General features: G+C 51.1%; 1 protein-coding gene across 2 annotated transcripts; it reads right to left on the reverse strand.

Annotated features, from left to right (window-relative positions):
* Nucleotides 1–6,036: 6,036 nt before the first annotated feature.
* Nucleotides 6,037–22,840, reverse strand: LOC129514581 (cytosolic non-specific dipeptidase). 2 transcript variants are annotated; one of them, XM_055333259.1, is made up of 12 exons: nt 22,781–22,840; nt 20,642–20,727; nt 19,449–19,592; nt 15,458–15,620; nt 14,744–14,832; nt 13,003–13,203; nt 11,895–11,979; nt 10,757–10,917; nt 8,754–8,918; nt 7,710–7,851; nt 7,431–7,578; nt 6,037–6,531 (listed from the first exon to the last, which is right to left on the reverse strand). In XM_055333259.1, the coding sequence occupies exons 2-12, from the start codon at nt 20,699–20,701 to the stop codon at nt 6,468–6,470; spliced, it is 1,422 nt and encodes a 473-aa protein (XP_055189234.1). In that variant the 5' UTR covers nt 20,702–20,727; nt 22,781–22,840; the 3' UTR covers nt 6,037–6,467. The 2 variants fall into 2 exon arrangements, with proteins under 2 accessions (XP_055189234.1, XP_055189233.1); XM_055333258.1 differs by lacking the exon at nt 22,781–22,840 and having other exon boundaries at nt 20,642–20,801.
* Nucleotides 22,841–24,206: the final 1,366 nt, after the last annotated feature.

The raw sequence follows: 24,206 nt of genomic DNA on the forward strand, positions 1-24,206 counted from the left end.
TGGAAAAATCTCAAAGATTTGGGAGTGATATTAAACTATGTATAATTAGGCCTATCTGATATGTTAAATTACATAAAAAGCATGAACAAGGTGAGCCACCCAGGTGGCTCAGTGGTTTAGAGCCGCCTTCAGCCCAGGGCCTGATCTTGGGGTCCCGGAATCGAGTCCCACATGAGGCTCCCTGCATGGAGCCTGCTTCTCCCTCTGCCTGTGTCTCTGCCTCTCTCTCTTTCTCTGTGTCTCTCATGAATAAATAAATAAAATCTTAAAAATAAAAAAGCATTATCAAACAAAAGTGATGTTTAACCTTCTTTAGGTTATATTTGTATGGTTACTAATATAAGTATTTAAAATACTCTATGAAATTTCTAGAAATCTGTCCATGTTTTTACTGCACTTATAATCCATCATAATCCCAATGTTTATTTTTAAATGCTGTGTGCCTCGGAAATAAACAAATTTCTTTGTCAATTCCATCATTTCAAAATGAACTTTCAATACATCTTTAACCATGGTTATTTTTCTGTCTTTGTCATTAGCATTACTGCCTCATTCTGATTCTTTTCCCAGAATATCTGTAATCAGCTGCAGCAAGAATGCTCCATGCTGGCATCCCTAGAAGAGCTCCGTGACCCTGCCACTGGGCTGAGCAAGGATTTCCAGAAAAAGAAAGAGCTGATGTGGTCACAAAACTTCTAACCAGAATCGAGCAAAACAAAAAGTTAACTACAGGGGACTAAGCGAACTGTTGAGGATGATTATCATTTTTTAAAAAAATTTTTTGTTTGAAGTATTGCCGGTTCCTTTAGGATTAAGGAAACCCTTTTCCCTTTTCTTTTCCTAAACTATCTTTAACTTATAGTAATCTGATAAATCATTTCTGTAAACAGAATTGAAATATTTATGCTTTTCTCCCTGCCTGATCCCTCCAGAATTTGTAAATTCTTATTGAGCGCTCTTATTTTCATGGCAATATAATTCATGTGCGTGTGTGTGTGTGTGTGTGTGTGTGTGTATAGGCAAATGCATTCACTAAATAGGAATCTTTCTTCCTTTGAGAGAATATAATTTAAAACATTAATTGCCAAAGGTCTTGACTGGATTGTCATATTTGAGAATGATGTGCATAGAATCAGATATGACCAGTTTAAAGGAACTAAAGTTGATTTCATCAAACCAATAAAGCCCCCACAAAACCAGCCTGGTCCCTTGCTTACAGGGTTACAGTTAAAACAGACTCTTAAATAGCAGTTGCCAGAAGGAGGTGGGGAATGGGTGAAATAGATAAAAGGGATTAGGAGGTACAAACCAGTTACAAAATAAATAACTGACAGATGCAAAGTACAGCCTAGGAAATAGAGTCAATACTACAGTAATAACATTTTTTTTGGTGACTTTGCTATTGCAGTGAGCACTGAGTAATGTCTAGGCTTATTGAATCATTACGTTTTGTACTTGAAAATAACACTGTATGTTAATTATAATTCAATAACAAATAATTAGTTAAAAATATATATTGGGGAGCCTCAAGAAGAGAGGCATTCACCCAAATCTGTAGGTACTGCAGGAGAAGAATGGGGGCAAGTCCTTGGCTTGAGTTCCTGGTCTAGAGAGACTTTAAAAGTCTAATCAGAGATTCTTTATTGAAAGTTCTGGCAAAGCAAACTTAAAAAGAACCTATACAACCAATCGCTACTCTTGCTACACTTAGGTAAATGCCCAGGTCCAGTGTAATGCGAGTAGACTTACGTTAGCAACAAATAAATCCTACTGTGTTTATGTCTGATAGAAATGGAGGTGGCGGTGAAGACAATAGCATGTTTCGGTGAAGAACTGTAGTGCACCTGTTATCAGGTCCTAGCCCTAGTCACCGTCCCTGAGGTTTTGTTATTCACCTATAGACCAGACTGGGTCCCAGATTCTTTTTGTTGCCTCCAATAACTGGCTACAACTCTCCATATGAATATTTGCATTTTTCTTCCACCCTTCTGACTTACAATCACTAAGAACTAAAACTACTTCCCTTTTCCCCAAAGCACTACAAACTTCAGAGAAATCATCGCAGTGGTTCATGTGCGGGCACCATTTCCTGCCTGCTGCTACATGAGCCATGCAAGAAGTTCACTAGAACACCCGGCGCCACCACCAGTGTCACTCCAATTGCAAAGCCGGAATTCATCAGAATCACACCTACTGCACCATCTAAAGATGCTCCAAGGGGATCCCTCGGTGGCTCAGCTGTTTGGCACCTGCCTTTGGCCAAGGGTGTGATCCTGGAGTCCTGGGGTCGAGTTCCACATTGAGCACCTTGCATGGGGTCTGCTTCTCCTTCTGCCTGTGTCCCTGCCTCTCTCTCTTCTCTCTCTGTGTCTCTCATGAATAAAATCTTTAAAAAAAAATAAAATAAAGATGCTCCAAACCTAACATCCAGAAAAATCTTCTCAACTGATCGCCCTCTAGACTCAAAAACAGAGTTTGGAGTTTGTTCTGATCATAAACTTTTATTTTTGTCCCCTCAGAAATGCTTCTTGTTAAGTAGCTGACTGCCTGCACCATAGGGAGCCCTAAAAGAGATCCAAGCAGATGAAGCTTCCTCAGGGCCAGGGGTAGGGATCAGGGAATAGGGAAGTCATCGTTAAGGGTACAAGATTTCTTTCACAAGGTCATGAAAATATCCTAAAATCAATGCAGTGATGTATATCTGAGTATCTGTGAGTTTTAGTATGTAAAACTAAACTCATTGAATAACACACTTAAAACTAAGTGTGTTACTAAAATTAATTGAATAACACACTTAAACTGCAGATTCCTGGGCCCCTACTCCAAAACTATGCACATGAACGTTGGGGGCCGGGGGAGAGTTCAGGGTTTAGTGAGAAAGGCAGCAAATTGCACCTGAATGTGTAGGAGTCTCCACACCTTCTATCTTCTATCACTTCTTCTAAGTGATAACCTCACCTTCTGCATTCAATAGCTAGAGTTTCTGCTCTCTGGTTTTATTATGAATATTACCTTTTGAGGAAGAAAAAATGAGTATGGAGAAGCACCCTGTCATCTGTCCTAGCTTGCCCCACCTGGAGCAGGCTCTGCGGACTCATGTGAGGCCACACCTGGCTCCAGCACTCACTGGGCACAACCACATGCCAGGCACTGCATAAGCTACTGGAAAATCTTCCAAAGATCACCTCCCTCAGAGGAGACAGCGAGCACCTAAGAACGTTTCCAGTGGTGCATCTCAAGGGCCACACGAGCATCTGCTCTGCTGACCTGGCACACTGCTACAGCACACACGGTCCCTAGGCAAACGAAGTCTAGTCTAGCGTCTGGTCCCCCAGCCTCTGAGTGTGGGAAGGGCTACTCACCATTCTTCCAAGTTTGGGATCCATTGGGCTGGAGTTCTGTGGCCCCTAGGAATTCCCTGGACCTCAAAGGAAAGGGGAAGAGAAGGTCTCATAGAGGCCTTCAGCTGGCCACCTTAGCTGTCTCTCCGCGAACTGCTTGTCTGTGCTTCCATTCCTGCCCCTGGGAGGAGGACAGGGCTGGTATAGTAGACCTATTCACATTGGGAAAACAAAGATGCTTCAGATATTCATTCAGTTGGAAGGCAGAGGAAGAAACAATGCATCTCGTATGCACAGATGATGGGATGAGGTAGTGGCCCGGAAGTCATCTGATGTTCCTGAAGGCCATCGGGGCGGCTCAGGCCGTGGGTGGCATAACAGGTGCTTCACTGGGTATGTGTGGGGGGTGGTGACCCTTGAGAGGAGGTAAGCGTACATGCCCAAGGCCATCCCACAGACTGGGGCCTGAAACAACAGAAACCTGGTGCTGGAAGTTCAGGAGGCTGGAAGCAGGAGATGAAGGTGTCGGGCGGGACTGGTTCCTTCTAAGGGTTATGAAGGGGAGCCTCCTCTGGGCCTCCCTCTCTTCGCCTTCTGCTGGTTGCTGGCTGGTTGGCATCCCTTGTCTTGCAAACACACCACCCAACCTCTGCCTTAATTCTCATACACCCTTGTCCCCCTCTGTGTCTGTGCCCAAGTGTCTACCTTCCCTGAGGACATCGGTCATCTTGGGTCGGGGCCCGCCCTACTCCAGAATGGCCTCGTCATAATTAATTGCATCTGCAAAGTTCCTATTTCCTACTACGGTCACCTTCTGAGATACCGGGAGTTAGGACATCAACGTACAATTTTTGGGCTGTCTCCAAATCACCTAGAGAGATCTCTCAAAGCACCCCAGGTGGTGAATCTGGATCTCCGAGGATTACTGTGGGCAGGGTGGCCCCTGATCTCTCCCATGTGTATGTTGGGGCTACAGGACCATCTCCATCAAGCATCTGGACAAAGTCCACACTGTTCCCTCTCCAGTAGGCTTTACCCATGACCGCCTGCTACTCCAAGGAACTTCTCTTCTTCCTAAATGACTTTTCAAGGTGAGCATGGAGGCAGCTTCTCCACAAAGACCATTTCAAATAACACAGGTCAGCAGAATTCTGCAAACCCTCTTTGTATGCATCGTTCCATACAGGGACCATTGTCTTAGGCCAGAGAGTAACAGGTTCTCCCAAACTCAGGTGATGGATGACGCTGGCCACAGACCTGAAGGGAAGGGCTATACCAGGCTTCACTGAGAGCCCGAGTTGGCCCACATTGCGTGTTGATGGGAAGCAGTGCAAAGGAAAAGACAGGAAGGTGTGAACACCATTCGGTTAGGGTTACTTCCTAGCCCCACGCAGCACGCTCCCTGATGCCACAGAGGCTGCTGCAGATGTTAAAATTTTCTCTGAATGGGACGCCTGGATGGCTCAGCGGTTGGGGATCTGCCTTTGGCTCAGGGTGTGATCCTGGAGTCCTGGGACCAAGTCTCACATCAGGCTCCCTGGATGGAGCCTGCTTCTCTCTCTGCCTGAATTTCTGCCTCTGTCTCTCATGAATAAATAGTTAAAAAAATTTTTTTTCTCTGAAAAATGAGTAACAAAGTGTACTCTGTGAATCCTTCCCCTATCCGGGGCTCTGCGGCCTTTATTCCTCCCTGGCTGCCTTGGGACCAACGTCATGGCGTAACCGCTGTGTACTCCCAGTTCCTCTCCTCCCTCGTGAAGGGAATTGTAGCCCGGCACACATCCTGGCCTTGGTGCAGTTGGGAGTGGCCACGTGACCTCCTGAGATAAGGAACAGGTGCTAAGTCTGGACTATGCAGAGGGAAGTGGACTTCCAGGGGCAGAAGAGCTGCCACAGCAGCTGGGCCCGCCTGCGAGGACACGACAGGGAGACGTGTCAGTGGTCATCGTGGCCACAGTGGCCTGGTCTATGTCCTCACTCATACCCGTGGTCGAGGATTTGGACATGTCTGTCGCCTTTTCCTGACACTGTTACCAAGAGGAACAATGACAGAAGACAGAATGAACTTGACTTTCCCTGGGTCATGTGGAGACACTCCAGTTCCTTCAGGTGGGAGAGGCTCAGCTCATTCTCCCTAGGGTCAGGGAGTTCTATTTTTTCTACATGAGATGAGGTGGCTGTATTTCTGTTGGTGGCCAGCTTCCTGCAATGGAGTTAACACAGGACAAACTTTGGATTCCAGCAGTTTGGAGCCTCCCCCAGGCACAGAACTTTTGGAAAGCTGACTGATGAACACCATCCCATCCTGCACAGAACTCTGTCTCCCAACTAGAAACCAGAGGTAGAGCGCGCAGACCCCGAGAAGCGGCTCAAAGGAATGAGCCACATGAGTGTCCATGGTGGGCAAGTGGTGTCAGGAGAGGGATGGGAAAGAAGGGGAAGAGGCTGTGGGGGACATGGGCTCCCCAGGGCACTGCAGAGAACCTGGGGCATGAGGGGGTAGAGAGAGGCCCCAGGGCCCCAAGGGTCACTTCCAACGTCCCCCTTCTGTCCTATTCGGTGTGATGTGGGGGGACCCAGTGAACACCACCAGCACCCTGCCATCCCTCGTGTGGACTGCTCAGAGGAGGCAGGGGTGAGCCCCTCCCTGCGCCCCCGCCAGTGAGTCGGATGGGCAGGAACACTCCCAAGAGGCTTCATTTGTACCTTTTTATTTGGTAGCACATACTGAGAACAAGTAATCCTTATGGTTAGGTTTAGGTTTTGAGGAATCATCATAAAGAGAAGATAGGAAACAGCAGTACTGGTTTCAGGCTGGAGACAAGGACAGAACCCACACGAGGGCGAGGGACGAGAAGGGGTGGCCCCTCGGGGCATCACGTGCCCCTGACTAAATCTCCCAAGTGTGCCTGAGCCAGAGTCAGGAGGCAGAGAGGGGGCAGGAAGGAAGACCCCCCCGTACAGCCCAGCTGGATGGCAACCAGAACCTCCGACGAATGTGTGTTGTTAGATCCTGGCTACTTTCCGGAGACCATCGCGCTGACCGCCTCCTGAGTGTTCGGGGTGGAGCGAGGGCAGAAGCAATTCCTCCCACAGCACTCCACGAGCGAGGGGACCCGCTCCCTCCTACAGCTGAGACACTTCGTACAGGTACGCAGCCAGCATCTTGGTTCCTTCTATGTAGTTAAGCCTAATGGAGAAGAACACGCCAGCATGTTGGCTGCTGTCCAGGGGTGCAGGCATGCACACGGCATTCTTTCTGGGAATTCTACCCTCTCGGTTTGGGGCCTTGAGAACTGGCCCCCAGGTTCCCAAGTACAGGATCAGTCCAACAGCCCCACTGGGGACCAGTCCTGGTCTTGGTCTAACAGAACACACGGGGCCCCTCCCAGGTCTTCCCAAGGAAAGCCTCACTTTAATCACAGCCCCTTCCTTTGGGCAAGAGGCTTCACCCCATGCCCTGACACCCGGGTCTCCGCCCCCTGCCTGCTGCCCTCCAAGCAGGGCCTGGGCCTCTGTCTGAGCCCCAACAAGCCCACCCCTGTGGCCCCCAGAGCTGTGCGCAGTTGCCCCCTGCCCACTGGACCTCTCCTTGCGGCTGCTAGCTTAGGGCCAACCTTCCATCCCTGCTGACCAAAGAGCCCCCATCATGTCTGCATAGGCCAGGAACATCTAGAAGGGGCTCATGGAGCCAGCAAGCATACTTATTTTCCAAACAGGCATAACTGGAGATTCTTTAGGAATCCTGGATGATGTCCTGAGACAAACACAGAGCACTGGCCAAAGCTGGTTGTGAGGACCCGCCACCTCCCCACGGCCCCATCTCTGCCTTCCACCAGAAGTGCTCGCTGAGCGCTCGCTGCCCAAGGACCACGGTAGCAGAGTACTGCCCTCGGGTAACCACAGACCACCCCCCGCTGCTCTCCTCTCCCAGCAGCCTGACAGGGAGTGGGGGGGAGGGGAGGGAGCAGCCAGGGAGGGGACAGGAGGGGCTGGAGGGCACCCTGGGGCTCTCCTGGGGTTCCTCACAGGCAGCCATAAGGAAAGCCACCCAGGGGCAGGACTGGAGAGGGGGACCAGAGCCCTGACCTGTTGAGCTTCTCGTTCTGGGAGTGGGCGCCGTCATCAGCTGAGCCCACAGGCAGCAGCATGACGTTCTTCCCCGTGGCCTCCTGAAAGGTCAAAGTCACAGGAATACTGCCACCTTCCCGGGTCAAGTCGGGCTCCACGCCAAACACTGGGGGCGAACAGGACAACAGAAACGGTGAGCTGTGAGGCTGGGGGGCTGGGGGTCACTGCACACCTACCACCCAGAAAGGCAAGTCTGGAGCCCGAGTGCGGCCCATGTGGCCCCGGGAGAAGTCTCACCTGTCTTCAAGGCTCTTCTCCCAGCCATGTAATGAGGGTGGTTGAAGTCAGACACCCAGGGCTTCCCACCGTGGCCCATGAACACCTTAAACTTGTTGGGGCTGTGCAGCTCAGCAAATTTCTTTGTCAGGTAGCCTGTGACCTGGGTCACAAACAAGACACAGTGGATTCCAGCCTGCATCTGATCCAGCGCTAGAGGTCTGCCCTGTGGTGCTCTGCAGTCTGCGGGGGCCCTGCAGTCAATCTACATGGAGTCTACCCAGAGTCTGCATGGAGTCTACACAGAGTCCACCCAGAATCTGCATGGAGTCTACACAGAGTCTACACAGAGTCTGCAATGGGCCTCACTTTCTGCTGCTGACACTGAGCTTAACTGTAGTAACAAAAAAAGGGATTTTACCCAGATAAAAAAATCCAGCTACTTAAAAGTAAATGGTAATGCTTTCATTTCCAGCAATTCACCCTTTACACAGATGTTCCCATGTGATAAAATTTAAATGTCTTTAAAAAAATGTCCCTTGATTTGTTTTACAATAACCACATCTAGACCAACAGTGGAGCCCCGTGCCACTGAGGCACAGCTGGTGACATCTCAGTCCCCGCTTCCTCTCATTAAGGAAGTCCTTGATTCCATCTCTCGGGGAACTCTCAGATGAGGGCGGGTGGCTGCCCCCATGTTTGCCCCCTCCAGAATTTTCCCCGTCTGGAATCTCGCCCTTCCGCTCCTCACATTGGCCCAGACGCGGCTCCTGTGGATTCTCACTTTAACACACTCAGCCCAAAGTTAGCATCTGCCCTGAAGCCTTAGGATGAGGTCACAGGTCAGATTTATAGCATGCCTCAGCAGTGACAAAGGTCATACGTGAGGATTTTTATGTGGCCTTTATCTTCGACCAGTTTCTGAACTGCTTATTCTAGTAATTACTGAGTTGGCAAGAGTCAACAAGCGGGAAGTGTGGGTCTGGGGTTTGGTGCCCTGCTAAAAGCCTCTGTGCTCCAAGTCTCTGCTGTGGCTCCTCCCCGCATCCCAGCTCCGTCACATGCCTGCTCACTGACAACTTCGGGAGTCATATTTGGCACCAGCCGGATGGAGAACTTGCCGACCACTTTCCTAGGAATCACGGTCTTGGCCCCAGATCCAGAAAAGGCGCCTTCGATCCCATGGAGAGAGAGGGACGGGTACCGCCATCTGTGCATCAGGATGTCTTTCTGCAGAAAACACAGGGGGGCAGGGGATAGCACTGTCTGTGGATGAAGGAGGTGGCAGTGTCATCTGAGAGGTCCCTCTTGGTCATCAGCCGGCCTGGGGTCCACACAATCCCAGGCAGGAAGTACAGCCCCTGGAAGGCTGAGAGATGAGCCTGCCCTCAATGTGCTCTAGTACCTGCTATGGGGGTACACCACAATGGGGGGCACTGCCACACTCCGAACAGCCTCAAGTGTGGCATCTCCCCGCCTCACTGCAGCTCAGGGCTGCCGCTGGCTCTGAGAGCCGTGGGGTTCTCACCAGCCCCGCAGAATTCAGGGCTAAGTTGTGGTCCCACAGACCTCAGAGCTCCTGCGGGACCAGAGATGCCAGGAGCCAGGAGGAAGAGGGCAGGAGAAGGCAGGCCATTTGTGAGCCCCTGGCTCCCCCAGGGCATTTCCTACTACTGGGAGGAAAGCCAGGACTGCCCACCCTGTCCCGGGCCAGGTGACGAGAGACTGAGCATCGTCACCCTCTGCCAAGTGGGCTGGCACAAGGCAGGCCCTCATCTCCCCAGTGTAGGACTGAGACCACCACCTCCCACACCTCACGCATCCCAGCAGCAGCGCCAGAAGAGTCAAGAGGACACGAGGCCCCTAAATGACAGGCTGGCAAGAGAAACCTGACAGGGCCCCGGGGCTCCTGTGATTTGGCCACCTAACGTGTGGACTTCCTACTTGTGAAACAGGCTCAGGGACACCTGGAAGGAAGACATGGCCCTAATGCAGACACCTCCCACATACAGACACTAACTCGAAGGCCACAGTAGGAGCAAACTGAAGTCTGTTCAGAAACCAGCTCTCCCAGACTCAGGCCCCCGCCCCCCAACACTCTACTCTCTGATCCCACTTCCCACTGTCAGCCGCCCCCCTGTGAAGGCTCCCACCCGTGCCTCCACCTGCGGGATTCCTGCTCTGCTCAGGCCCACCAATTCTCCCCCGTGCGTCCCTGCCAGCTCTGGGTGCCCCCTGCTGCAGCACAACCAGTCCCCCAGCCCCAAGCCCTCAGCACCCCTCCAACAGTCTGCCCGCAAGGCGGGTCTGATCAGCTCATCCCTCTGCTCGAACCCATCACATCCACCATCTTCCAGGGGAGCACATGGGTTCCTTGGGGTGTCACAGGCCTGCAGCTAGGCTTTTGTAGTCTGAATCCCTGACCCCCTCCAGCTGGCCCTCCCCACGAGCAGCTGGACTCACCTGTGCCCGTGTCCTGTCCCCCTTAGGCCACACCCCTTCCATCCCCTCAGGCCGCACCCCTCCCAGGCACCTGGCCTCCACACTCTTTTACACTTCTCTGTGCGTTCCTCTCCTGGAGAAACAGAGCTCCTGGGCTGGGCCTGGCCATATTCCTCCTGCACCCTAGGGCCTGTTGCTACAATTTGACTACCATTGCCTATCGGACTCAGGAGCCAGGATCTAGACTAATGCATTTTATGCGAATGGTTCCCACCTTTGGGCCTGGCTGTGGGGTTAGCCTTAATCACCTCTGATCCCAGTGGTACACAATGATTCCAGAAACGTAAATAAGGCAAAAGCTACCTGCTACTATGTGTTCTCTGCACACATTCTCCAGTTCCCAGGCTGTCAAAAGTCAACATATGACATTTTTAAAAAGCTCCTAATTCTAATTTCAAGCCCAGTAAGGTGCTGCTTCTCTATGTCTGTACCATCTGAGGGCTCCCGACACACAGATATGCCTGGGTCTCTTCCAGCACCTCTGGCTCCTTCCCACAGGAGGGGGGGGGGTCCCCCGCACAGGGCACGGTGGGCACATAGGGGACACGTGGACACAAACAAGGCACCTTGCAGCCGTGCAGCAGAGTCTCTGCCCCCACGTCCCTGGTGTACTCCTCCATGTCAAAGTCAATCTTGTCGTAGAGTTCCAGCTCCTCCTCTGTCACGGGGGCCACTGCCTCGCTGATGCCGGGAATGAGGATCTTTCCTTTCTTGTCCACCAGAGAGCCTGGGAGGGCACAGAAGAGGAGTGCTCAGCAGCGGGTGGCACAAACAGAGCTGTGCTCACAGCCAGAGACCATGGCCCCCCACCCCCTCAGCCCCTGGGGCCCAGGGCGCAGGAGGACTGAGCGCTTTGCAGTGATGTTCCCTGGGTACACATGAGCCCTTGAGCATGGCCTGCCAACAATCAGTTACATATGTAAACAACTCAGTGAGGTGAGCAGTATCATCTTCCCACTTTAACACACAAGATCCTGATCTGGAAGGGTAAGTGAACTGTCCACAGTCACAGACCAGAAGGCAGACTGCGCAGACTGCCTCCAGCAGGCTTCCTATAAAAGCTGCTACACTGATCAGTATTTTTTAATACACGTTCCACAAGAAACCAGCTGCTCCCTAGCTAAGGAGGCAAGGACGAGTAGAACAAAGTAGACTCCGGGCCCAGAGATGACAGGCTGCACATATGGAAGCCTGTTATCCGAAAGGGAAGGGAACAGAACTTAGGTAAATGTGGATGAGGCAAAGCTATGTCCAGGCTTAAACAAGCAGGATGCCAGAAGGACTGGGCTGGGCCTCACTGCCACAGAGCTGAGCCTGAAGGAGCCCTTGCTGGGGTGCTGTGGTGGAAAATAGAGCCGGTGCCCTCCAAGGGATGGAAAATACAACTGTGTTCAGGGGAGGGTGGTCACGTGATCCTAGTGGCCGGCTCAGATGGGGCCTGATGGCACTAGGGGCTACCCCAGGTGGGTCCTGGAGGCAAGGCAGGGTTTGATGACACATGGAGGAATCCAGGGAGACAGGCAGAAATGAAGCATGTCCATCTTTCAATGGGAACAGAGAGCAGAAGAAAGTAGTTAGAAAGTGAAGGAGACTCAGGTGCTCCACAAAGAACGGTGACAAGGGCCAAATGCTGATGATAGCCTGAAACAAGGTCACTCTAACTTCTCTCCCAAGTCACTGAACAGTGACTGAAACCGTGCTTACCCATTAGCATGATGAGATCCGTCATGGCCTCATGCACTGAGCCCCCGTACACGCCAGAATGGAGGTCCTTGTCACTGCACTCCACCTGGATGGAAAGAGACCACTCTAGCTGCTATCCAGTGGGAACTTAGCCTGATCGTGTGACAGTAAATTGAACCAAGAACATTCAGGAAACGTAACAATTTTCAAAATCAAGATTTGTTCCCTCAAGGAGGAAAGCAAGGCAGTTCCTAAATTATAAAACTTTGGTAGCAATGACAAATATACTCTTGGAAACGCTGACTATGGGTGAGAACACTCAGCCGTTTCTGGAGGCCTCGTGGAGACCCTGCGCTTTTCTGCTGAGAGGGAACACCCACCATGAAAAGTAGCCTGCAAGGACCTTTAGCCTGAGGACCTGGGGCCAGGCCCCCCAACACCCCACAGCCTGTGACGAGGGTCAGGTTTGGAACCTCGCCAGGCCTGACTCTCCACACCTGTAAAATGGCAAATTGGAAGCATCTGACTCACAGCCACTGGGTTCTCGGGTCGGACCTGAGAAAAGTCATCCTGAGAGACTAAGCGCTCAGGGCAGCAGTTAGGATTCTGGCACTTTCAGCCTGCACAACACTCCCTCACAGGCGTCAGTCACCCTGTGTGTTAGGACCCCCCTTGTCTGTGCAGGAAACCCAGGCTCAGCTGTCCATGGCCCTCCCACTCCATGCCTGTCTGTGCCAGGCTTCCGTGTGGACCACAACCACCCAGGTCCCTCATGATCTCTGGTCCAGGCAGAGCCTGAGGGCTGAAATGTGAACATCTTACTTTATCAAAGTAAGTCTTTCTATAGTGTTTTGCAGAAGTCAACCTTCTGAAATGGGCGAGTGGCAGTTCATCCTTCCTTAACTGCTCCCAGCCAATTCTCCAAATACCCCCTGTGCCTTGAGGTGGTGAGAAACTAAGTGTGGCTGGAGGACCCCGAAGTGGTGTCACAGAAGACCTGGCACATAGAGAAGGCTCTGGGCCTCTCCCTGCACAGCTGCCTTCCAGGACTGACCAGCTGCACGCTACAAAGGACAAAGGAGATTACAGGCTCAGAGAAACAGGAAGAAACATGGAAAATGCAGGATACCTCAATGAAGAAGTAGCAAATGCCCCTGAGACCATATGTGATACAGGGCTTCTTCTTCCCCAGCCAGTAATTGTCAGAAATGCAGATGTAGTCCACATCTTTAAAGAATGTGTCTTTACGGGAAAAAATCAGTTCGTCCAAGCCTTCGGAGCCCGACTCCTCCATGCCTTCCAGGCAGAACCGGACATTGACTGGAATTTCCTATGGAAGGGAAATGAGGCATTCAGTTCTCAGGTTCTTTTATTTCTTGAACACTAGGGACATGAAGTCACCAAGTGCTCTGCAATCACAAATGTCAAAGCCTCAACTTCCTCCCGACCCACCACTCGGATGGGCTGTGTGCCTGGCAGGGATCCTCGGTCCTCGGGTGCCGGGCCATCAGGGGCCGAGCCCGGATCCGGCTGCAGCTACAACCTCACCGAGGACTCCTGCCCAGGAGGAGTCCACAGTGGGACCACACGTCCTATCCACACGCCAACCAGGGGTCTCCAAGGAAGTCTGAGCTGCTCTCTCTATGGCATGTGCCACGACACAGACCAAACCAGCCTCTGCCTGCGTCAGGGAGCAGTCACCACCCCGCACGCCAAGAGCAAGTAGGGGCCCGCTCCTATTTCAGGCACTCTGCACCACGGCCTCTCCACGCGTGGAGGGCCTTCTGAGGAGCGGACAGTAACCGCGAGATGCTGCCCACTGTTTTGTAGGCCCCCTCTCCCCAGCGCCGTGCAGGGAGGAAGGTGGCCTTACACACGTGAGACAATGAAGCCGTACCCAAGCGAGGTGACTCGCCAAAGGTCGTACAGGCCACAGAGCAGCAGAGGCCCCACAGGGACGCAAATCCGGGGAGGCCTAGCTCAGAACTGCCCCTGGACAGCTCCCCGCACTTCCCCACTGCCTTTCCCCTTCTGTCTCTCAGATGAAACCTTTCCTGGGACCCTGGCAGCTCTGCCCTGCACACAGCCATTCCCCCTCGGTCACCTCCAGATCCCGAGGGGCCCTGGAGAAGAGGGAATCTTCCCAGTCCCCAAGTCCAGTCTGTCGGAGGGTCTGGGCCTCAGCTCCCTCTTGTGCAAAATGACACTTGGACCAGTGAGTCCCAGTCCCTTTTCAAATCTACCACTCTACCCTCTGACAAAAATGCTTGTCTTGATATTTTTATCACGTACGACATAAAGCACGATGCAAAATCTGTACACAATGATCAGGATTAGGTTAAAAACAGTTGAAGAGATCATGAAGTAACAAAATACAAAGTCTCTAACTGCTGGAATTCTAGGCATCTTTTTCCTCTCTACTTTTCTATTTTACAAACTCTAGACATGAGCAGTATTTCACAATTAAGGAAATATATTCTAAAAAATAAGGACTTTTTAGAAGGATAAAACCACTCCCTGAGAAAGCTAGGAGTCGCCCACTACCACAGAGCCCAGGACGTGGCCTCAAGGTCTGCTGTCCCAGAGGTAGAATCGGTGGCTGAAAACTCGAATTTCAGGCACTGGCTGGATTTCTGCTGAGTCATCAGTACTATGACCTCTGAGCAACTGTAAAAACAATTATAATTCCTAAAGCTGGAAAACAAACCTATAACCTTATATCTGATCGCACTGTGCTGATACACAGGTTTTGGGAGACCTTGCTTTCTCATATCCCAGTGATCTGTAATCTCTACAGGCCATTCCAGGAGAAAACAGCCCTGCTTTGTATCGTTCTGATGGAGCCAGGTAGTTAGACGGGGTTGAAGTACCTGATTTGTCTTCTGGAAGGCTTCCAGGGCATTCAGCCAGCCGGCCACTGGACCCTTATCATCGGTCGCACCTCTCCCATACAGTTTGCCTAGAATAGCAGTCAGCAAATTCCAGTTACACTCACAATGAAATAGAAAAGAAAGTGTATTTCTGGAGCACACCTGGTAGCGTAGCACAACCACATGCAGCATCCCAAGACCCCCTCTTCAAATCAGAAGCCCCAATTTAATTCTGTCAGGAGCCCCGAGTCTCCCTCCTACACTATTGTTAGGATCTACCAGAAAATTCACCATAACCTAAGAGCAAGCCACGTGGATGCTCCCAAGTTCCCCTCCCCTTCTAGCAGACACGTTCCTGCTGACTCGGGCATGGACGGCAGAGCCAGCTCCAGGAGGGCACTGCTAGCTGGCTAGTTACTTCAAATCTACTTCCGCAACCAGTGGGTCACAGGGGCAGACAACCTGGTCATACATAGGGCCCACCATGCACCATCATCAAGAGAGAACTACAAATCTCACTCAACCCCAATTCTGACATAGTGATATTTCAGTGACTGGTGCGCATGTGCACAACTTCCAGAACCCAACTGCCACGTGATATAAAAATAACTTGTTCTGGAAGGATAACCTCTGAGAGACACAGTGTAGCCCCCAGGTAAGAGAGCAGGAAGGCTCCTCCAGATGTTTCCTGTCCCAGAGAAGAGCATCCCTTACCGTCACGCTCCACCAAGGTGAAGGGCTCACTGTCCCAGCCATCATCCAGGGCCGCTGGTTGCACGTCTAGGTGTCCGTAAATACACACAGTTTTCTTCTGCGGGTCAGAGCCCAGCTTGCCAAGTAAAATGGGAGGAAGTGGGATCTCAGAACCATCGGGGAGCTAAGAATCAAGAAGGAGCCAATTGAAGACAGCCTTTGTTTAAAAAATTTGGTGCTTCTAGTAGATGTTATTAAAGTACCTGGAGAATTTCTATTTTGTGTTCACTGTTCTATTGTTCTCATCAAGCAGCTGGTACTGTAGAGGTCAAGAACACAGTGTTCTACCGGGTCAGTGATGAACAGGAAATTCATTTCCCAAAATCCTGAGCACTGAGACCGTGTCATGTTCACCAACTGCAGGCAGTCTGGTGAATTTTTATTTTTTTATTTTTTTATTTTTTGACAGGCACCAGTGCAGGCCCACTTTATTGGCAGAGTCAGCCGCCCTGGGTGGGCCTCATGCTCGCGCCAGCGGGATGTCTGGTGAATTTTTAAAGGCTGATTTTCTTTTTTTAAATTTTACGTTAACAAAATGTTACGAAGGCTAAGTTTGTACGAGATGCTAAATACAACTTTCATTATCTTCTAAAATAATGGATGAAAACTACCACTGTCTTAAAACAGGAGATACACGTTTAAAATTCTGCTTGTGGGTCACAAGTGTGCACAGAAAAGGACGCAGACCAAGACAGAAGGGAACAGTGAGAGCCGGTGCTCCTGCTAGGCTCCCTTCCCACGCCTGACCCGTCTCCCACACCCCCAAGAATGGGGGACCCCAAGAATGGGGGGGGCCGGCTATGAGCCAGCAATGAGCAGATCATACTCTAGCTGACAGGCCAGGCTGCCGGGACTCTAGCAGGATCTGTCCTGCCATGAACTGCACTCAGAAATGCTCACTGCATTAAGTCTTGGGGACCCCAGGGGACCCATGCTCAGCCCTGGGATCCAAGGTCACCTGTCCACGTGAACCGCCCGCAGGGCTGGGTTCTCCTGCAGGTTCCAGAAGGACAGCCCCAGCCACAGGGGGCAAATAATCATTCCTTCGACTCACTGTCTTGGTCACACATGACAACACGTGGCACTATAGTTGCAGCTGGCCCTGCACTGGCCTCAGGAAAATAATGATTTTTAAATGACAGGTTTTCTCTAAGTAAATTTCTACTCTATATAATTGAAATACTCCAATACTTCACCTTTTTTATCTAAGATGCCGTTTGGGCCCCCAAGTAAATTTGTACTGAAATTCATGTTGCAAATCTCTGCCTGGGTACCCCTAACTTCACAGGACATGAAAGAATGATGTCTGGCTGAGCAACACCATCAGGTGTTTGAGGGGCACCATGCCTTCCTCTACCAGAGTACCTGTGTGGGCACAAGTCATTGGCAAGGGCTCCACATGTCTCCCTGCTTCTGTTCCATCCCCACGGACGCCATGCTAGTCCAGTTCCCAGCCCTACACTCACTGTACCGGCACCCAATGGGCCCTATTCCGTCCCAAGTGCTTTGTTCACTTCCTGTCCCTCACCACTTTGTGAGGGAGGACACATGACTCTCCCACTTTCTGAGCACTTGTCTGGAGGCCAGGCCCCTGGTGACCGGGTCCCCCCCCCCCCCATCTCCTGGCCCTGCAGCCTTTCTGTCCTACTGCCTGGGCAGTGGCTGGGCAGCGGAGGGGCTGGACCTGACGTTACTACACCAGCCCTGGCAGTGGGCCTGATACCAAAGAGCCCCATGTCAGCTTCTCCCACAGCCCATGCCTGCCTTCCAGCCTGGCCCACCAGCGACTCATGCTCTGAGATCCGTCACCAGGACCTGGAACTCCAAATGTCATCTTTCCCCCATAAGCCTGAGGATGCTCCAGCTTCTGCGTGTACACATGATGACATCCAATTCCACCTCCACAACTGCCCCAAGTCATCATGGCTTCCTAAAACATGGGACACTGCTACCACAGGAAGAGAAGCTCCAACGTGCTATTACCCCATGGTACAAGGATCTTTGTAGAACTTTTCTAACAGTGATTAAATCTGTCAATTCCTTGATAAAAATTGGTTTTATGGGGCAGCCCCGGTGGCCCAGCGGTTTGGCGCCACCTTTGGACCAGGGTCATCTGAGACCCGGGATTGAGTCCCACATCAGGCTCCCTGCATGGAGTCTGCTGCTCTCCCTCTCCCTCTGTCTCTGCCTCTCTGTCTGTCATGAATAAATAAATATTTTTTTAAAAATAGGTCTTATGTAATTCAAGAGTATAGCAGTCACTGGTCTGTCTTTTGTCCTTCCTGAAGAAATGCACTCCAACGTCATTGTTAAATAGAATAAATCTATTGTAATGAAACAAGTCTTATTATTTGTCACCTAGATTTTTTTTTTCATATACTAGGAAAAAATGGAGGAGAAGCAAATCAATTATGCTTCTCCAATAAAACAATACAAAGAACCTTGATTTATTCTCTCACAGGTGGGGAAAAGTGCTGGGAAGCTATAGTACATCTTAAGTCAATTATTACACTTGTGGCCAAAGGAAATCTCATACGTACAATAATGGACCGGCAATCAGGTGGTCCATGTTTGAATCCCCTTCATCATCAACTGATTGTGGGTGCTCAGTGGAGACACAGCCCATCTGGGCCTCTGGGTTCTTCTAGTTTTGAAAACACCAAATGTGGCTAAATATCCACACATAAAACCCCAAGACTAGAGGCAGCCCTGGTGGCGCCGCGGTTTAGCGCCGCCTGCAGCCTGGGGTGTGATCCTGGAGACCCGGGATCGAATCCCACATCGGGCTTCCTGCATGAAGCCTGCTTCTCCCTCTGCCTGTGTCTCTGCCTCTCTCTCGCTCTCTCTGAATGAATAAATAAATCTTTAAAAAAAAAAAAAACAAAAACAAAAAAACCCCAAGACTATGATACCAACGGACACTTAAATCACCAGGCAAGAGAACTCTGTCACACTTTGCAATAAAAAAAATACTACAAACTTAGAAAATATAGGACATGAAACATGTCATTAGCATGGGACTTGAAATCATCTGAAACTTAAAAAGTAGAATAATGTATTATTAGTGAGATGGTTCATTCATGTCAGGAAGAAAATGAACCGTCACTTGTCAGAAACCTGTGCTGGGCCAGTATAATACAAAAACAGCTCTTTTTCAGGAACCAAGTCATAAAAAAGTGCTGTTTCTCCCTGGGATGCAGGGGACAACACAGCGTGGTGAATGGGGGTCTTCATCACTTTCACATCTACACGTTCAGTGTGCATGCTCCTAGTTTGAATGCACACTGCTTTCTAGGGGGGAATCCCAGAGATTTTCTAAGAGTGGCCATGACATTAACATACTTCTTTTGCTGTTTTTTTTTTTTTTTTTAAGTAGGCTCCACACCCAGTGTGGAGCCCAACTCAGAGCTTGAACTCGTGACCTGGAGATCAAGACCTGAGCCAAGATCAAGAGTCAGATCCTTAACCCACTGAACCACCCAGGCACCCCAAATTAACTTACTTCTGAGTAACCTCAAGAGCTCTCCCACCTGGAGAAAATTGCTGAGTGTTACAAAAATTTTGCCCCCATCCAACTAAGGAAATCATATAGTTTAGTATGAAAATCAGGCCTTTTCTGTTTACTTTAAAGACAGGAAGATTATCTGAAGCAAACGATGAAGTTTAAGAACATGCTGGGTCCAAGGCACCTGGGTGGCAGTTGAGTGTCTGTCTGATCCTTGATTTCAGCTCAGGTCATGATCTCAAGGTCATGAGACTGAGCCCCACATTGGGCTCTGTGTTCAGTTGGGAGTCTGCTTGAGACTTACTCTCCCTCTGCCCCTCCCCCAGCTCACTCTCTCTCTCTCAAATAAGCAAGTCCAAAAAAAAAAAAAAAAAAAAAGAACGTGCTGGGCCCTCAGGTAGGTCTGCTCGTTGTGGTTCTGTAATTCCAAGAATGCCAGCGCCATACCTTCTGTTTTCCAATATCTACCAATTCCACAGAGCCACCCAACTGCTTGATGTCTGCAGCGGCAACTTCCAGCATCCTTCTGATTTCACCTCTCTTCTCAGGCCATGCAGATACACTCTGGATGGCAACCCATTCTGCGAGTTTCTGTTTGTAGATAGGAAGTAAAAATGGATTCTAAAAAGGTGCTCCTTAAGGAAGAAAGATATTCATAAATTTGCCAGGTTTTAGGCACCCAAAGTTGACTTGCTACCTGCAACCAGTCCATTTTTAATATGATGGCTAGATAGCAAAGAGAAGAGCTATCGCATTTGCTTTTTAAGATCTTAAAAAACTATCTTTATTGACCCTGTATGCAGAACTACAGCATAACAGAAAAATGCCAGAATGTGTATTTTTAACCATTAAGTACAAGATGAATGTGAAATGTACAAAGTTCCATAAACAAATCTACAACTGAATCTAACAAAATCACAACTGAAACAAAGTACCCAACATTTTCAAAGTCCGAGTTAGTTTATTATTCACGTTCACAATGGCCAAGTTCTTTAAAATATAATTTTTAGAATGAGAACTAAAGATTTCATCTGAAATGTGTCTTCCAAAAATAACTGCAAAGCACAATTCTTTAATGTCAAGAAAAAGATTTTATTTACATTACCAAAATCATTCAAAACAGATGAAATGCCAAAAAAGGTTAAGAGTTCTTTAGTCTGTATCTGCCACAAGAAATTGCAGATGGAGATTAAACTAAAATCTCTGATTAGCTTTGCTATTTCTAGAAACAAATATATGTTGGGATTTTTCTGTCAAGCATACTGGAATGAGGCAACAGAGGAGACCTCCAGATGATACACACACACTTTTTGGTTACCATTTCTTCTGTATGGTGAGAGATCAGTAAGATCTACTGTTTTAGCAAATTTTAAGCATACAACACAGTATTACCGAACGTTTGTACCCTTGGACTGACATCTTCCCATTTCCCAGCCCCCAGAATTTTACTTTCTGTTTCTGTATCATTAACTTTTTAAGATTCCACATATATGTGAGATCACGCTGTATCTGTCTCACTCTGTCTAGACGAGAGTCTTCATATTTAAATGGCACAGCTCCTATTAGTTTCTTGAAAGTTTCTCTGAGCCCCACTGCATTAAACCGGATTTTAATGTTTACTACAATAAACATTCCCTTACCTTAATGTAGCGGTCCTGATTTTCATCGACATACTTAAACAGGGTAGCGAGGGCCGACATCTTTCAACCAGACCACCTTGAAGGTTCTTGGAAGGAAAAACAGCCTGTCAGTCCTGCCTGTGAATGGGCTCGACTGAGCGTGGTCAGGAAGGCATTTGTGGAGGTGGATGAAGCGCTGCTCCACCCTCCAGCGGTCATGAGGCCTCCAGGAAGTGAGCAGAGATCACTATGCACACACAAGCTTGGGGAAGCAGTTAGAGGCTCAGGGTGATCTGTTCTTTTTTCACAAGGAAAATGCACACAAAATTGTGTGTAAAAATGGCAAGTAACTGCAGGAAGGGCCTGAGTTGAAGACAATCTGATGAAAATCAGAAGTAAGTAGTTCCTGGTAACACTCATTTACCAGCACGTAACATTTTCTTTTTTTTTTTTTTTAAAGCACATAGAGACCTTCCCATTTACTATTACCACAGAGGAAATAATCATTCCAGGGATCTCAGCAAAAATGTCACATCCTGTTTGTTACGGTCACAAACCCATTAACACAGCAATCGAAACAGAAGGGAGGCAAGATAAATTGTGTTTAAAAGTCGATAATCTGAGCCCAGAGATGGTCAGAGGCCTCATTAAGATAAAGGAACCTTCGTGGAGCCCACAGCCTCTCTCCAGGGTGCACTGGGAACATGGTTTCCCACGTGTGAGACCTAATACACTCTGCTCCACATGACAAATACTGGGGAAACGAAATCATCTGACCAGCCATCTTTAAAGTGGGAATGAAGAGCAAACAAAAATGATTCTGGTTTGGGGACTTTAAAATTGGTTCTGTCTCCTTTCTCGCACTGACATCTCAGTTTCCATCAAGTGGCAAGACGGCCCAGGGCAGCAGTGGGCAGAGCTCGGCTGCACCACAGTGACACCGAGGGTTTCAGAAACGCAGCTATAGCCACAGGATCCTGTGACAGCCACCTAGTTCTAAAAGCCTGTGCACCCACACGCTGTGGTCAGAGTATTTTTTTCCTCCTATGGGATTCCAAAGTGACTGCTAAACAGAGGAGTGGCTCTATCTACACTGACACCAGGCGTGGCAGCTGTTGAGCAGCCTGAGGAAGTCACCTCAGCCCTGGAGTGTGATTTCAGTCTGGACAGATCAAGCTACTCGTTCCCAGGGCCTCCTTCCTCCTCTTCAAACACCCATGACGGGGCATAAAATGTTTACAAACGTCCCAGCAGGGAGGCTCGGCCTGCTTCAGCTGAGGCTTTTATCTGAAAGGCGAGACCGTCCACGAATGCTGGGGAGGCATTTCACGAGCGCCAGTAGGTCAAACGTTCATCCATCCCCGCCCAGGAAAACTGAGAAGCCGTCTATGACCATACACTGCTCTGGGCACCGCCGGTCGTTCGTCGGCCGGGCAGGCTCGCCCTGGGTCATTCCAAGAACGAGCTACCTGGGCGGCACTTCACCCAAGACTACGCAGCGGCCGGCCGGCTCGGCCCTCCAGCCCACGCCGGCAGGGCGGCTCTTTCTTTCTCTGAGTTAGTAAGCTAGGGAAGCCGGTGCTGCCAGGGCCGGCCGAGCGCGCCCTCCCACCCAGTTCTGGGCTGTTGGTCCCCGCCTGCCCCCCCTCCTCCACCCAGGGCCGCTCCGGTGCCCCGAAGAAGGCAGCGCGCGCGAGGGCGGGCCACGGCTGACACCGCGCTGCGACTTCCCGCGGAGTGACGGACCGCAGGACCCGACCCAGGAGACCCGCCTGTGACCGGGAACCTGCCCGGCGCCCACTTCAGGGCCGGACACCTCGGGACCCCGGGGCCCCGAGCAGGACCGACCGGACCCCGCCCGGGGCCAGGACGCACGCTGCCATCTCCCGGCCTCCGTGCCGGCGGGACCCCGCCAGGGCTCGGGCTCGCCGCACGAGTCTCGAGAGGCTTCCGTTTCCCGCGTCCTCCCCGCCGCGCCCGGGACCCTCGCGGGGGCCTTCTCCTAACCGGGACATCCTCCCTTCCTGTCCCCGCCGGCCGCGCTCGGAGCGGTCCGGACGCGGGGCCAGGCCGCCGCCCCGCTCCCACTAGCCGAGGCGCGACTCCGGCCTCCGCGAGGCCCACCAGGTCCCGCCGCCTCGGCCCGCGAACGGCCCTCACCCCTCAGCCGCCGCCGCCGCCGCCGCCGCCGCCGCCGCCGCCGCCGCCGCGCCGGTTCCGCAGCACGTGCCCGGCCACGCCCCCGGCGCGGGCCCGCCTCCCGCCGCCGCGCTCACCAATCCCCGGCCTCGCTCGGAGGGCAGGCGTGGCGTCCCCCGCTGCCCACCAATCCCCGGCCTCACCTGGAGAGCCGGCGTCGCCCCGCCCCGCCCGCCCCGCTCCCCCGCTCCCCAATCCCCCGCCTCGCTCGGAGGGCTGGTGGCGTCGCCGCGTCTCGCCCCGCCCCGCCTAGCAACCGCCGGGCGTGTGGGTAGAGCCGCCGCCGCCCCGCCCCGCCCGCAGCTCAGGGGTCGTGCGGACGGCGGGACTTCCGGGCTGGGACCTTTCTCCCGCCCCCCGCTTCCGGCTGCCTGCCGAGTCTCGGCCGGCGGGGTGGGGTCCGCAGCCCCGAGGTCCCCGGGTCTCAGGAGGGCCCGCCCCCCGCTCCCGGGCCGCTCGGGAGGGTCCGGCGGTGCCACCTGCCGCAGCTTGGCTCTGGGGTCGCCGGCCCCGAGATCGCGGGACATGGTGGCGGAAAGGCCCGTGTTGACTCAACTGCTCTAAGCTTTCACCTGTGTGACCGCAGGGCCCAGGGCAGGTGGTCCTCTCCGCGGGAATTGGGCAAAACCTGTAACCCTCCCGCCTTCTTTCCTTTTTTTTTTTTTTTTTTTTAAATAGCAAGTTTAACGGCTTCAAAGGATTTAATTTCCCACATGCAGTAAATACTTTAAAATAGAATGACCTCCCCTTAAATGTCACATTGTAAGGCTTTTTGCTGATCAGGTTGGAAAAGTGAGGGGATACTGGACAGTCTCCGATTCTCCCTCTCCGTCAAGTCCAGCTGTACCAAGAGCTTTTATCTTGGGGGCAGATGTCTATTTTCAGCAGTCTGTTATTCGTTTTTAACCATTTCCTTTTTTTCTTGTCTTTGGGTTTTTTAAAAAAAGGGTTTTGATTGAAGTAGACGTGCCCTTGAATGTATTGGTTTCAGGGGTACAACCTGATTCAACAGGTAGCACCATAAGGAAGCAAGCCCTCGCCAGCCTGAGTGTGTTACAGTCTGTCGTACAGTCACGACAGAACTATTATTTTTTAAAGATTTTATTTATTCATGAGACACACAGAAAGAGGCAGAGACCCAGGCAGAGGGAGAAGCAGGCTCCCTGCGGGAAGCCCAACATGAGACTCAATGCCAGGACCCCAGGATCACTCCCTGAGCCAAAGGCCGACCAGCCGCTGAGCCACCCAGGCGTCCCTGTTACAGTATTATTCACTATTTCCTAAGCTGCCGTTTACATCCCTGTGACTTACTTATTTTTTGGAAGTTTGTACCTTTTAACCCCCTTCAGCTAATTTGTGCAAGCCCCAACAACCTCCCTTTCTGTCC

Source organism: Nyctereutes procyonoides, unplaced genomic scaffold, assembly GCF_905146905.1.
Source record: "Nyctereutes procyonoides isolate TBG_1078 unplaced genomic scaffold, NYPRO_anot_genome, whole genome shotgun sequence".
Classification (NCBI taxonomy): domain Eukaryota; kingdom Metazoa; phylum Chordata; class Mammalia; order Carnivora; family Canidae; genus Nyctereutes; species Nyctereutes procyonoides.

What these genes read in the sequence shown, in the direction of transcription:
- LOC129514581 (XM_055333259.1), bottom strand. Translation starts at nt 20,701, where the DNA reads ATGTCGGCCCTCGCTACCCTGTTTAAGTATGTCGATGAAAATCAGGAC. An exon ending in CACCTTGGTGGAGCGTGACG is followed by an intron (nt 14,833 to 15,457) that starts GTAAGGGATGCT and finishes CTGCTATTCTAG; the next exon opens with GCAAACTGTATGGGAGAGGT. An exon ending in TTTGCTACTTCTTCATTGAG is followed by an intron (nt 11,980 to 13,002) that starts GTATCCTGCATT and finishes CTTTCCATCCAG; the next exon opens with GTGGAGTGCAGTGACAAGGA.